Raw genomic sequence first — 15567 nt, 5'->3', positions numbered from 1 at the left:
TGTGTACTTTTTAAAAAAAATAGAAAAGTTATATGAGAAACACTGCACAAATTAGCTTGTACTTTTGAAAAATTTAATTGTGTTTGCTGCCTCTAAGGTGCAGATTCACCAATTGCTTACTGCTTAATGCTCATGGATTTTGGTTCAAATTGGTAGAATTTGTCTGGAACAGAAACTAAATACAGAAACATTTGGTAAGACAAATACAAAACATTTCTTATGGATAATTGCATTTGCCATTGATTTTCCAAGTACTAGATAGAATTATTATCACTGAGTATGCCTTTGAAGAGTAAGGACTTACTTAGGAGTTCAATCAATACTTGGAAAACCTTCTATTACCAATACTAAATCATTCAAAAACTGAATAAATTGAATATCATTAACATAAACAGATGAAAATTTAAGCATAGACTTGTGGATTCTGAAGCAGATAGGCTTCCACCACTTTACAGACTCCAAGAGAGCTTTCTCTTCCTTCCTTTATCTCTTCTTCTTTGACTTCAAAATCCCCTATGACATTGTATTTGCTTGTCATTTTACAGAGGCAACCACCATCACTTGTGGCCTCAAATTTGACCTCATAAGCTATGGACTCAAGCTTTTCCCCCAATGGACCCCCTTCAATCATAGCGTATTTGCACTCTAATTTCTCCTTATCAACCTCATCAATCCTGTATTTCACATATTTGAAGGGGCTAGCTGCACAAAATACAGAACACAAGAAATTTTTCATACAAATATAGGTGCAATATTACTTTGTAATCCATTACTTTCACTTTAGTTTGTTAAAGTGTTTTTGCTAACCTTCAGAAAAGTTAACTTGCTCAATGCTTCCAGCTTCTCCATCTCCTTGGATCACGTTGACCTCTTTTATGAACTGTGGTAAGAGCTTTGGAAGCAAAGTTCTTGAGTCAGTGATCAAGGCCTTGAACATGCGTGATGGAGCAACAGCGGAGGAATAATCATATGTAAAAGTTGTTCCTCCCATGGTCACAGAAAACTCAAGGTTGTCAAAGTTGGATCCCAAGGGAGAGCACTTTATAGGTCTTGTGGGTATATAGGAATGATCACTTTGGTGGAAATGAATATGTTTATTGATGCAGGTTATGGAAAATGGGCATTTATTTGACAGTTAAGAATGACATTTCTTATTGGAAGACTTTCAAATCAATGAGTGAATGATTAATGAGTTTTGTATTTCATATTTCCAAATAATTGTATCAAACCTATACAATACACATGGGCGGCTATTGGCATAATAAGACCTTTTTGCAAACATTATGGACATGAATTCGTGCAAGTGAAAATATTGCATTACCACCTCATGAGTTGTTTGAATCACAAGGTGTCATTCATCATTTTTGACAAATCAATATGCATTAGCAGTATTATTAGGATACAAACAAAGTCGCACATAAGATACTTCTATTAGTAAGAGACTTTTTAGAATGGTACCAAAAGTAAATCTGTGAGAATTTGATACAGAGCGGACAATATCTTAGTATTATATGGAGGAAGCAAAGAAAAACTGGGACAAAGTTCTGATTGTAAAGAAAAATACACAACCGGAGTGAGTGGTTAATCTTTCATTAGCAGAAAAGAGAGTTTATCTTAGTTGTGGCACAAGGTGTTTGGTAGTTAATTATCACTAGAAAGAATAGTTCTTGGATCTTGATTCTTATTAGGAAGAAGGCTTGTCTTATTAGAAACAGGTAATGCACGAACAAACAACAGGGTAGCCATTCTACTTTAATATATAGAGACAGATTGCTTTAAAATATTTGACACTTGCTATGATATAATTATGTCTGTTGATTTTGTCTATGAGAATATTTAACTAAACAGATAAATACAAAAATTGATAAGAAAATGATATGGTAAATCAACTTAAATGTTGTTGCAGCAAATTTTATTTTGTATCTGATGAAAAACTAAAATATAAGGATATTAGTTTTCACTTAAAAACTAAGTATTTTAATTATATATGTAGTTTAGGTGTTTTTCCTATGATTCATGATTAAAGAAATAGAAAAAAGTTAAAATGGTATTAAGAGATGAAACTATAATACTTTTTTATATTGATCTTTTAGTAAATGGTATAAAAAGATACTTGGCATGGATCAATGTTTTGGTACTGTTATTTATAATGTCCAAGTTCAGACCCCCTTTGATTTTCTATCTTTATGCTTCGTTGCTTTCGAGGTTTGTTTCACCAAATGAAAAATATGAAAACAATTGCAAGATTGACCGGAAAAGGCATGAAGTTCTGTTTCTTGTAACAGGATAAAACATCAGTTATTGAAAATTTATAACAATGTCACAGAGGTTTCTGAGAATAAGAAACATCTAAAAAAAATAACAAGTATAATTTCTTGATAACTTCATTTCAAAATTCAAGAGTTGTGATTTATACGATTATAGTATATTCTTGCAGGGACAGAACAGAAGCCATGTTTTAACCAAAATTTGTAGCTTTCATTTGCCAAGTCAAAATCTGACTCGAGAGAACCAAATTATAGTGCACAATGAGCTAGAATATCACATTATTCTGTGGTGAATTTTGCATCTCTATCGTAGGATAGGGGCCCAATTAAATAAAGTTATCCGTATGTCCCAATAAATTGATGGAACGTTGATAGGATTCATTGACCTTATGCATTTGGACAGTTCTAACAGGTCAATTTTTGTTTCGGAACTTTCAAGAAAGGGAGTTTTCATGTAAGTGTAATATTCTTCTGATGATGAAGTTGTTTCATATTATAGTTACTAATCAGTAATAAGTTTGCACGTCACAATCTGCTAAAGCAATTTTAGCAGACATTGTTTTTTAAATTCCAAAAATGAACAATCACAGATCAGTTTCCTTTCAGATTCGAAAAAACTTCGAGACAAAGGCAATGGTCCAAGTTCCAGTAAATCAAACTACTACGAAAACATCGTTTTCATGGCTTGTGGAACACTCGTGGTTTGATTACTTAAAATTTCGTGTGGTGTGATTTTACATATAAACCTCTGATTTACCACTTTTGTGACTGACACCATTAACAGTCGATTTCTGGAAGCAATTAAAAGGGAAAAATGAAAAAGAAGTGTACCAATTAACCATTGCGTTTGATCATCCCACCATTTAACTAGTAATCGTGTGATAGTGTATATATGTATCACCATATTTGACTCAGTGCCCACAAAAGTAAATAAAATTTTATTATAAGCCATATCATATTTGGCAACTAGATTATAGGCTGAATTTAGAGCACAACATATTATAATCCGATGCAAAGGTGCCCTGTATGTAAGATCAGTTCAAGGATTCAAGCATAGGCCTCTGGGTTTGCCACAAGATAAGCATCCACTGCCTTGAGGAGAGCCAAGCCTTCTTCCTTTGCAGCCTTGAAATCCTCCTCTTTGACATCAACCCCTGCTTTGGGCTGATAAGTGCTGACATTCTTGGTCTTGGAACCTCCCTCTTCAGTGGCCTCGAACTTAATCTCATGTGAAATTGAATCCACTTTTTCCAGTGCACCATCCCCCTCAATCACTGCGTAGCTGTAAGTCAATTTCTCAGGGTCAATTGCATCAATTCTATGCTTCAAGTGTTTGATCTTATCACCTGCATTGAAGGCATTACCAATAACGATCTCTGTTAGTCATTTCTGTTTGAAACCTACTAAAAGAAATATGGGATTATGTCAAAATATACTTAGAAAACCAACTATGGAGCACATAAAGATGAAAATTAATGAGTTCTTAACTTAAGATCACATGGTTAGAGGATTCATTATATGATTTAGAACTACCATGTGTCTATTATCTTCTTTGATCTTCACATGACACACAATTAGTCACAAATAACAACAAAAAATGATAAAGTGAAAACCAGTGTGAAATGGTGCAACTGACCTTCAGCAATGGTTATCTCCTGAATGCTTCCAGGACCTCCATTCCCTTCAACCAATTGAACATTCTTAATGGCCTCAGGCATCAGTTTGGGAATGAGGTTTGGAGCATCAAGGATCAAAGCCTTGAACAACCTTCCTGGCTGGACAGTGCTAGTAAACTCCTCTGTGAAAGTGAGTGCCCCCATGCTGCTTAGAAGTTTGAATTGAACTACAAGATATTGATAGAAACTTAAAGTTTATGAGCACTAGGAAATGCCGTGATGTGAGATATCCCAGATGTGTGTATTTATAGATGAAGAGGATAACAAAGCAATTAATACCACATTTGACAATATTTCAACAAACTACGAAGGTGCCTGTCCCACTGGAGTAAAGTAGACCGTCCCTTTGCATGCTTTATTAATTCCAATGGAAGTCTTTGTTTCCTTCACCCAAGTAAACATCTAATCGGACAACGCAACCTGTGACCCTAATGCTCCTAAATCTATGCAGTGACCGATTTTATGAAATCACATACATGGAGTAGGCTGATTAATAATATACTCTAGTATGTTTTTGGCAACCATAGTGGAATGAATTTTTCATTGTAAATCCTAACACCTTAACATTTTTAGGGATTAAGGCCTCTCCAAGGTGTAATAGAAAATCAATATTTCCTCAGCATGACTTCAACATATGCCCACCGACTCACCGCTATTTTAAGCATGTCAAACATAAATGAGGGGGTTGGATTTCTATTTGAGTCTCTAATGCAGTTGAGAATTTATTGGCTGCAATTTATGCACCCACTTTGTGTAGGCACAAGGATCTCAATTTAACTAAGAAGCAAATACAAAAATCTTGAGAACTATAATTGGTGTGTGGAAATGGATCTAGCCTCATAAAACCAGAGCAAATTACAGTAAAACAATAAAGAATCATGTTCTTTCCTTTTCACCATCTTAATGCTATAGTTCTTCCTATGGTATTCATAGCCATCAATGACTGATCATGGTTGCTCTTTTTACACATCAGAGACCATAGGCTCCTAGTGTATCTACCTGTTTAAAAACAAGCATCGAACTCATTGATGAATTTCCATTCCCCCACCCTGTAACAGATTGCTTTAAACTTTTAATGAGTTGTTTGACTATTTACTGGAAAATAAATAAATTCTATGTAGATAAATAGAAGTTGATCGAAGCTTGTCGTAATTAATGGCCGAAATAGGTAGTTGTGGTCTCCATTTTTAGTTCAGCATCATTCTCTCTGTAAAGGAAAAATTACAGCCGAAGAACACAAAAATGTAATGTCAATCCAAGGGGAAAAATTAAAATGGTTACAATCAGAGTATTTTTTGTGGTTATTAAGATAGTTAACCTCTTATCACACACACACACATATATATCACTTATCTTTCTTTTTAAATTAAATTTAATATTTATTTTAAAAAAATCAATGGTTAAAAATAACTTTCATAATATAAGTATTTACCATGAATAAAAATATATTTATTTACTTAAAATAATGTATCATAAATTTTAATTTATATATAAAATATTTACTTGTTATATATATTGTACAAAATAGACAGTCAAGTCCACTGCACAAACTAGAATAATATATGTCTGATGGTAAAATAAAAATAATTACACAATTTAATGAGTTAATAATTAAATATTAATAACAATTTTTCGTAATAAATTAGGTTAGAAACATGTTAAAATGAGAATAAAAATGTATTCATAACATGTTACATTGAAAAATAAATAAATAAAAGTTTATACAATATTAATGTAAAAAGTTTCTTATAAGATCACCAGAGAAGAAGTTATGGTGGAATTGACAGGGAAAATAATTATTATATAAATCAATAATAGATTTCAAAATATATATTAATTTAATTAAGTTATATGCTTGATTAAAAATTTTGAGTTGAAGGTCAAACCAACATTTTAAACATATTTATACCTATCAAATTGAAATAAAATTGTTTTCTTTTACGCTTATTTTATGTTCTAGAGTGCTTCCCCTAATTGTACTTCAATCAGATAAATTATGAGACTGCTTTCAAATTATTCAACTGTGCTGCATAGATATCTCCAATTTTATTTGAATCATGCAAATTCAAACAAATATCACTGACAAATAATTTTTCTTCTTACATAAATTCACCGCCGGATACAGATCAAATTTAAATCAATATGAATAATAAATAGGCGTTACTAAAAATTCCCAAAAATTTATACAGAATTGAGTAGCAAAAATTAGGTTAGGGAATAAGCTATTGTTGGTGAGAAGAGAGGCAGAGGGAGAGAGAAAACTGAGCCTGTTGGCAATGCTGGCGCTTCAGAGCGGTGCCGGCGGTGGAGCAAAGGGTGCGCACCGCCTCCGATTCTTCGGGACACGCAGACGAAACAAGGCACAAGGCCAACGCCTGGTTAAGGTGGCGACACGCTGAGTCACGACTCGGACCCGCCGGAATTCGACGGTGGCACTCTCGCAGAGCGTTCTCCATGCGCTCGCACGTGTCTTCCTTTCTCATCTTTCTCTTTCTCGTTCGTTCCAAATCGCACAATTGAGCATGCTGATTCTCACTACCAATTGTAGTTACTCTAAACCAAGGAAGACTTAAACGACGTCGCCGAATCTAATTATATTTAATAAAATAATATAGTTAAATATAGATATACGTGAAAATCTATGTTTAATGTAAAGTTATGGTATCGATTAAACAAAAATTATAATTAGCATTGATGTGAGAAAATATAATTAATAAACTAATCTTTATATTTACTTCTAATTTTCGTTTTTTAGGTTAGTACAGGATAATTTATTTTTATAATTTAGTTGTCCAAACTAACATATCCCAATAACAAATTTAGTTTTCATAATTTTAAATACACATTATAATGAGAAATTTTATTTTTGCCTTTCATTTATCATTAAAACTTAGCAGATATTGATAAATCTATATAACCATACATGTGACATTACTTATTTAAAAAAATTTAAATCAATTAATAAAAAATACAAACAGTCTAATATATTATAAATAATATCACAAATAATTGGGTTATAATTTTAACATTGAGATTAAATTTTGTTTATTTATTAATTCGAAAGTTACTGTCTCTTAAATATTAATCTACATTAAGTAATTAAATCATCAAGGCTTATAACCCTATGGTTTTAATATATAGAATAAAATCCAATAAATTAACCCAACAAAGTTTGAGTTCCTTTAAATTACTATCTTTAACCCGTGTGTTAATTTTAATAGTGATAACTGTGCTGTGAAATTAATAAGGTTGTCAATTTTAAAATAAAAAAACTGCTATGTTAATTTGTGATGTCACTAAATATTTAAATAAAAAATATATTTATAGGAATTAAACTAAAAAAAATGCAACAACTAAGAGAAAATTGATATATTTTTTTGGAGAACAAATGTATTATCTGAACTAAAAACCAAAACAACATATCTACCAGTAAGTTAAATAATTAACATATTTTCGTGGTACACTGAAGTTGATTAACATTTAAGTGTATTTTTTTACCCTAATAATTTATTTTAAAAATGTTAAATAAATTAGTTTTATTAATTATACAATTCATAATTTTTTTCCTTGTATTTAATTATGAAAATATTTGTCATTATTGAAAAACTACGTTAATATTTAGTATTATTGAAAATTTACAATTATCAATCGAATATACTTTTTTTTTACTTGGAAAATTGTTTATAATTTATGATCTTATTAATGTTAATTTGTAGAAGTAAAATGATCTAGATAAGTCCATAGGTCATTTTGAAAGCTCATTCAATAAGTCAAGTAAAACTAACAAAAATATATAATTTAAATTGAATAGGGTATTTTTTGTGTGTAAAAATGACAAATATTTAAAATACATAGATTTCTATTTTAAGAAAATAATATTTTTAATACGTGCAAATAATATTTATTTGCCATTCAAAATCTAAAACTTTTTAAAATTTGAAGATATAGGCATCTTTAAACCTATTACTCCCTTGTCGTGGTTAAAAATAAACAAATTATCCATTAAAAAAAAAAGTGAACTAGTAGTTAATCATCAATCTAATAAACAACTCATTTGAACAACTATAAATCCTCTTTATGAAATAAAAATAATAATATATACTTATTATTTTAGACATAAAAAATACGATGATTTTTTATTTTAGTCTTCTTCAAATGCATAGTTTTTTATTTTAGTTTCTAATACTATATATTATTATTATTATATAGACATTTTAATTATACCATCATTAGCTAAAAAAAAAGAAGAAAACTATAAAAAAAATTAGAGACTAAACTCTAATGTTATGGAGACTAAAAGTCTTATATGACAGTTTCATTTTTTTTTTCAAGAAGAGTTTCTTATATACTTATTTTTTTTAATCTTTTTTTATAAGCACAAATTGAAAATATTTTTTTTATAAGTAATGTCAAATACTTATATCTCTATAGCTAGAGGAGATTCTCACTTTTAGTATCATATTTGTTTTACAAATTCACCCTTTAAATAAACTTTTTTAAAATTAAAATAATTATATTTATAGATTTCTTTTAAATTTAACAATTTTATAAGAAAAAACAAAAAAAAAAACGACAAAACCTAAAAAGATCATATTTCTACTAGGGCCATTAAATCAATATTATTCTCTAATCTAAATGTAAAATTTCATTTTCATCCAAAATCTTGTATTCAACTTTATATCCTACACTTTGAATATTCTGTTTAATAACTTCAAAGCATGAGATACATATGAGTATGTTGTTAATTGTATTTTAATGTGCTCTTCATCATATTTATGTTTTAACAGTATGTTGTTGATTTTATTGTATCGTGTTATTGATTACATGTGTTTTAAATTTTTATGAATAATAATAATAATAATAATAATAATAATATAAGAATCTTCTCCCGCCACTGGAAGATAAACTTACTTGCAGATTCACCAAGGAGGCGCTGACATCCCTAATTTATGTGGCAACCACCAAGCACAGTCCAATTCGAAGAGAAAAAATCGGTAAAAAGATTCGACCTTTTCACCTTCTTTGAGGTTTGGATTTCCTCATCTTCATCCCCTTTTCACCACGCGCTTGAAGCATGGCGAATGCTGCGGAAGATTTCGCTCAATTCGGGATTTCAAAGGAGGTGAATGGCTTTTTCCTTTCTTCACATCACCCTCTCTTAAAAATGTAGACATTCTGAGAATTAGGGCATGCTCTTGTTTGAATTGCTTTTCAGGAAAAGGATAAGCTTGTTGGGGAAGTGATTAGGTATGTGCTTTTCAAAACCCATCATAATTCAGGGTGCCCTATTAAGAGAGATGAACTCACTCAAGTCGTTACGAAGAACTACCATCAGCGTAGCCTTCCTGCCTTTGTTATCAATGAAGCTAAGGACAAGCTTTCCTCCGTATTTGGGTATGAAATGAAAGAGCTTCAAAGGGCACAACCTTCATCCAAAGCCCAAACTCGAGCATCCCAACAGAGTGAGCATTTCGCCTTTTTCTTCTTTTCTCTTTTCGTTCTATTTATGGTTCTGTTAGGATATAGCTTTTCCATCACTTATGCAAAGAAATTGAATGCACTTTCTCTTGTAAGCTTAAACTTATCTTATGAGTATGCTAAAAGAGAATTACTTTTATCAAATAATCATGTAATTTATTTTATATATAAAGGGACTTTTCATTTACATATTTTACCTTTAATTATATTTGAAAATTAATAAAGAGAATGTAAATTTTGCTGTGAAATAAAATTTAATATTAAAACTCACCTTTTTATTTCTTCGCGCCTTGATTTCTTCATTTCCAAACAATGCACATCATTTTCCACACTATTTCAATGCTCCTTTTCTGTGCTAACAGAGGCATCGTTATTAATACGAACAACTAATTATGAGTTTATGATCCTAGGTAGAGAAAACGAGTTAATATACTATCGAACACTTTTCTGAGTAAACTTGAGGAAACTCTTTTTAGTTGTATACTTGCATAAACTCTCGAGTCGGCAAGTGAGTTAATGAATTCGATATCTGTATAATTCTTTTCCTTCATTGGTCCTAATCAAACTGTTTGTAGAAATTAGCTCCTTTTTGAAATGCTTTCATTTTAAGAACTTGTGCTTTTATGAATTTATATGAGTAGGTCATTTATGTGACTTTAATCTTACTTTGCACTAATGTACTATCATAACTTATTTTTGTAGTCTGATTTTTGTCTTTGTTATGGAGTTGAAATGTTGAACTATTGTTGTGTAAAAGTATCATGCTATGTGCATATGTTGTTATTTGTTTTTTTACATTTTCCTACAAGTTTGAGAAAAATCTATATATAGAGTCTGACTCTCTAGTTTAATAACCTTGACATTGCTTGTTTAAACAACTCACTTAAGTAATATGCAGTAACATAATATGTTTCTATGGAAAAATTTGTTAAGCAACTTACTAAGCACCTAAGTGGCGATTTTCTAAGAATGAAAAGAGAGAGAAAAATTAGAAATATAATAAATGTTGTGACAAAGAGCAATAGTAGGCACAAAAAATGATGTGCAAATTGCTTTACGATTTGTTGTATGTGTATCACATCTCAAGATAAAATCAGTTCTTGGAGAAGTTAAATGAGAACTCTTCTATGAACAATGAAGTGCATAAGTTGTTTAAGCTTATGAGAGCTTAATCAATTTTGTCCTTTTATTTTATTCTTTTATAGGTGTTTATTTTATTAATCAAACAAAACCTATAACTCACACTCCATGGTAATGATTGAGTCGTTGAAAATTTTGAGTTCTATTTGTGAATTTTTAATGACAGTTTGAGCGCAGATTGATTTATACTTGTTCAAAGCTGGTTGTGTTCCCCAGAATTTTCCAACAACATTTTAGGTTTTGCCATCTTTTTCTTCTAATGGTTTTATGATGTTTGTTCTTTCAGGTGGGGCAGATCCAAAATCATACATTCTCATAAGTCAACTTCCTCCTGATGTATATGAAAAATATGTTGTGGATGCAAAAACTGCTCATCTATCTGGATTCACTTTTGTCGTGATTAGTATTGTCCATCTTGCTGGTGGCAAAATTCCAGAAGGTATGCTATTGTTAATTTAGTGTCACAATGCTAAAATTATACATGTATATATCTCTATCCACCTCAAACTTATTGGAGTCAATGTTACTACTACCTTGATGTCTCTAGACAAATGTTGTAAACACCAAAGTTCTGCTTCTTTTTTTTTTTTCATTTTGCTTGTTATTGGCCTAAAACTTTAGTGAAAGTTTCAAGGGCAATTCTGATGCTGTCTTTTTAACACTATGGAACTCCTGGTGAGGTTACTGCAGACAATCTATGGAGCCAATTAAGGAGGATGGGTTTGGCTTTGGATGAAAATGAAGGAAGTCATCCAGTCTTTGGAAATGTTAAGCTGGCATTGGAGCTTCTTGTTCAGCAAAGGTGAAATTTGTTTGATGTGATGGATTTAAACTACAATATTTGTTGCCTTTTGTGACACTTCTGATTTCTAGTGACAAGCAACGTTGTAGTTATTTATTCATCCTTTACTTTACAGGTATTTACAGAAAGACAGAGTTAATGGTCCTGAAGGCAATACTCTATATTACGAGCTAGCTGAGAGAGCTTTAGATGCACCCATGAATGACAGGGTGAAGGAATACATCTCTCAGGTAGTGTTTTTGAAAAGTAAATCATATAAGTTTGTGGTTTTCTTTCTTTTTTTATAAAAAATAAAAATAAAAACTAACTCAGATTGAAATGAAGACACAATTTCACTAAGGGCTTATTCATTAAGCTCTTATCACACTAGGGTTTATGCCATAGAAAAAACAGAGAACTTATTTTGATAAGCTACACGAGAAACTTATTGAAACAAGTTAAGATTGTATGGTAGTTCTCGATCAATGTAAATATCATGTATTACTTTTAGTTTTGGATAATCCTATTATTTTACTTGTGTCTATCTGAAACATGGTTTCTCTTGCAGATTGTACAGGATAATACTACAGTGGGTGCTGCCTAAGAGCTAGTTCTTCGTTGTCTCATCTGGGATATAATTATGCTGATAAAAAAAAAAATAGTAGATAAATAGAGATGAGATCATGGTTCCAATTGATTACTAACTTTAAGCCTTGAACTCTTCAAGAATCTCTATCTAAATCCTGTCTTCAGCTAAATGTGCAGATGTTAAGATTTAGGTTCAGATTTGTCAATGATGAAAGTTTTGTAAATTTGAAGCTGATTGTGTATATAACAAAGGTTAAGTTTAATCTTATTTTGTCTATTTAAGGTGTTTTTTTTATATAATTTTAAATATCTTTTTATTTTATACTTTTAAATCTTCTCGTTGAACAAGGTATTCAAATGAATATCTGTATTGTCTTGGACCAACTTTTGACCCGTTTGGGCCCAATGAGTCCATTCTAACCTACGAGCAACTAAATGACATGAATTAGCATGGGGTTTTCTTTGCACCCCATTGTTTTCTTCCTGCACCCCCCTTTTGCTGCCGTTCTGATTTTACTCTTACAAAATATATATTAAATAAATAAATTATTGTTATAAATGGGATGAGATGTATGAAATTTGGAACCGGCTGGATTCGTTCAATAGAATCTTTGATCGGATTTATTAATCCAGTTACGTAATTAACTCTCATTCTCTTCCTTCATTTAAAGAGTGGAATGCTTTATGATATAGAGGAGTTATATGAACTGGAATCTGCAATGCAGCTAAGTGTGCATGGAACATCCGATGTGTAATACTGGAAAATATGATCAAACCTATAGCCTGATAGCTCTCTGGGACTGTGGATATCTTGCTATGACAGTGGAATTTATTTGAGTTAGCAATTAAATGCATTTATTATAATATTTTAGAGTATAATTTTATTTAGATTACTTTAAAGTTGTGATTTGATTTGAGTTTATATTTGACTGCACCTAATAATGTAGAATGATGCGATGGGTCTTATCCAATCTTTGTAAGAATGAAGCATGGAGTAAAGCTAATTAGAAAACACCAAATTCTTTTTTCCTTAAGATAAGAAAAGAATGGTTTAACTTTCTTATATGTTTCTCATATTGTTTATTCCTTTCTTAATGCTTCAACTTCATTTCTCTTTCATTGTTGTGTGGTGACTTTTCTAAAAGAAAAAGAAAGAGGCTCTATCTATCTTTTTTTGTTGAGTATTGTTTATTTTTCTTTCGGCAACGTATTTTCACATATTTTTATCTAATTTTACACAGAGTATAAAGATAAAATAATCATAAAAGTGTAAAATTTTTTAATTTTTCAAAAAGAAAAAGAGTAAAAAGTAGAAAAAAATAGTGTCAAAATGAATATAAAAAAGTTAGATATGTAAAACAGAATTATTTTTCTTTTCCCCTTCTACGTTCCTTTCTTCATTCTTCAATTTTCAATTTCCTTTCTTTAATTAATTAATGTGAGGTTACTTTTCTGAAAAAAAATCTATCTTTTACTCTTATTTAGGATTATAGAAAGAGTTAAATATGTTTTTGATCCTTAAACTTTCAGGGAAAATTAGAATTAGTCCTTCTTCAAAACTTTAGCCTAATTTAGTCTCCTATAGAAATATATTAATTTAATCCTTTTAACTAAATTTTGTTGTTTATTTGATGTTTCAAATACGTTTTATGATAGTATTTAGGTTGTTTACACATTTTTGCTTCAATAGTAACTGAAACGCGTTTCAAACCTCAAATAAAGTTAACAAAATTTGGTTAAAATGACTAAATTCATACATTTCTAAAGTTAAGAGACTAAATTAGACCAAAGTTTTGAAGATGGACTAATTCCAATTTTCAGAAGTTAAGGGACAAAAGAACATATTGAAGAAAAAAACAGATTGCTCCCATTACAATGTATTTATCCCAAGAAAAAGAAAATATACTAATTGTACATAATTATAAAAGAAAGCAAGACTTATTTTAGATTTAGCTTCAATTTTCTAAATTAACACCCCTGACACATTTTGAATTCAAAAGTTAACTCCCTTTAAATTTCTTTTGCAAATAAATAATTTAAACTTTAACAATATCTGTTTGTTCCTTAAATTTTAACTATATCTGTGTGTTCCTTAAACACATAATAATATTGTAATTCAATCAATCATCACTTATATCCTCTAATTAAATTTATAATATCTATTTACAAATAAGATAAAAGTTAAAGATTAATTAAGATATTATTAAAATTAAAATGTGTATATTTATAAAAGAAGTAAAACTTCTGAATATGATATACATAAAAATCATAAGGATGAACAAAAGTTATATTATTCATTATAGTTTTACAACATTATTATATATGCATACACAAACAAGTCTTACATAATCTCACACTTCTCAATGAAATAAAGTGATGGAAAGAACACAGTGACTGAAGAACACAGAAGCAACACAATCCACAGACGAAAGCATGTTTTAGTTGTAATCAGGATTAGCCAAAAGATAATCATCAACAGCCTTGGCAAACACTGCAGACATCTCATTGGTAGATTTGAGAAACTCTTGTGTGAGTTCAGCATCTCCTTTTGTGTAGTATTTTCGTGTGGCCTTCACAATGCATCCTCCATCAGAATTTGGCACCAATTTGTACTCATTAGACACCTTCTCCAATGGCTCTGTCAGAAGATTCCCTTCAACTATTGTGTACTGATACACATAGTTATCTTCATCCACCACATCCACCTTTTGCTTCACATAACCTGATCATAGCATCAAACATATTAAGAGCAAATTATCGTAAAAGTTACAATTTCATGATCATATGTAAATCCATGACTAGATGATGAAATGTTGTCAATGATATAAGGTTTGTTTGAAAGATAAACTCAGTTCACCTTCAGGAAGACTGAACTTCTTAATGGTTCCTGGCCCTCCATCTCCTTCAATGATTTCAACACTTTTAACAAAGTCTGGTAAAGCTTTGGGGAAAAAATTGGAAGAATCAAGGACAATGGCTTTGTATAGTCTTGCAGGTGCCACTGCAGAAACTAGGTCACTTTCAGTAGTGACAATTCCCATGATCCTTTGCTGATAGAGAGTGTGAGTTTCTTGATTGTGGATATGCCATTTTATATGGAGGAAAATGATATTTTAACACCATTTTTTTTACATTATTTTGACACTGTACACGTGTTAAAATATAATTGAACGATTTCAAATTAAAAAAAAAACTTTGGTTTTTCTCTTCCAACCACATTTTAACACGTGTGCAGTGATAAAATAGTGTCAAAAAATGGTGTTAAAATATCATTTCACATTTATATATAAGCTCATGTAAGCATAAATTGTTTAAACTATAAGCAGAATAAGTTCTATCTAGTTTGTACCTTAAAAAAAAAAGTTTATCAACTGGTTTTGCAACCATATTGATTAGGATTATATCTTTTTATTTTCAAGGAATGGAAAATGGTACGTGTACTTGAACACGATGTGATACTGATTAAAAATATTTAAATTGACTTTTGAACCAATTAGTGATGATAGAATCGAAAGTCTCTTTTTTATTTATATATTTATTGTTGCCTAAAATTATTAAAATATTATTTAATTTGTTTGCTATAATATTCATGTAATTATAATTTTGTAGTATTAATTTGTTTATTGTAAATTGATAT

The 15567-nt window shown here is 30.4% G+C and overlaps 4 protein-coding genes across 4 annotated transcripts; 1 reads left to right on the top strand and 3 right to left on the bottom strand.

Annotated features, from left to right (window-relative positions):
* Positions 1-364: 364 nt before the first annotated feature.
* LOC106760213 (MLP-like protein 34) lies at positions 365-4288 on the bottom strand. Its single transcript, XM_014643680.2, has 4 exons — positions 3904-4288; positions 3319-3613; positions 808-989; positions 365-702 (listed from the first exon to the last, which is right to left on the bottom strand). The coding sequence occupies exons 1-4, from the start codon at positions 4085-4087 to the stop codon at positions 404-406; spliced, it is 960 nt and encodes a 319-aa protein (XP_014499166.2). The 5' UTR covers positions 4088-4288; the 3' UTR covers positions 365-403.
* Positions 4289-5888: 1600 nt separating this feature from the next.
* On the bottom strand, positions 5889-6599 carry LOC106760229. Its single transcript, XM_014643697.2, has one exon. It carries the CDS (start codon positions 6424-6426, stop codon positions 6166-6168), a length of 261 nt encoding a protein of 86 aa, XP_014499183.1. The 5' UTR covers positions 6427-6599; the 3' UTR covers positions 5889-6165.
* Positions 6600-8836: 2237 nt separating this feature from the next.
* On the top strand, positions 8837-12198 carry LOC106760196. Its single transcript, XM_014643659.2, has 6 exons — positions 8837-9065; positions 9159-9405; positions 10848-11000; positions 11252-11363; positions 11479-11593; positions 11911-12198. The coding sequence occupies exons 1-6, from the start codon at positions 9018-9020 to the stop codon at positions 11944-11946; spliced, it is 711 nt and encodes a 236-aa protein (XP_014499145.1). The 5' UTR covers positions 8837-9017; the 3' UTR covers positions 11947-12198.
* A 2010-nt stretch (positions 12199-14208) lies between these two features.
* LOC106760215 (major pollen allergen Bet v 1-A) lies at positions 14209-14977 on the bottom strand. The gene is made up of 2 exons (XM_014643682.2): positions 14788-14977; positions 14209-14652 (listed from the first exon to the last, which is right to left on the bottom strand). Exons 1-2 carry the CDS (start codon positions 14969-14971, stop codon positions 14369-14371), a joined length of 468 nt encoding a protein of 155 aa, XP_014499168.1. The 5' UTR covers positions 14972-14977; the 3' UTR covers positions 14209-14368.
* Between the last annotated feature and the right edge of the window lie 590 nt (positions 14978-15567).

The sequence above is a fragment of the Vigna radiata genome, chromosome 5 (assembly GCF_000741045.1).
Source record: "Vigna radiata var. radiata cultivar VC1973A chromosome 5, Vradiata_ver6, whole genome shotgun sequence".
NCBI classification, from domain to species: domain Eukaryota; kingdom Viridiplantae; phylum Streptophyta; class Magnoliopsida; order Fabales; family Fabaceae; genus Vigna; species Vigna radiata.
Note: the sequence above shows the minus strand (reverse complement) of the source record. Positions and strands in the feature narration are given on the sequence as shown.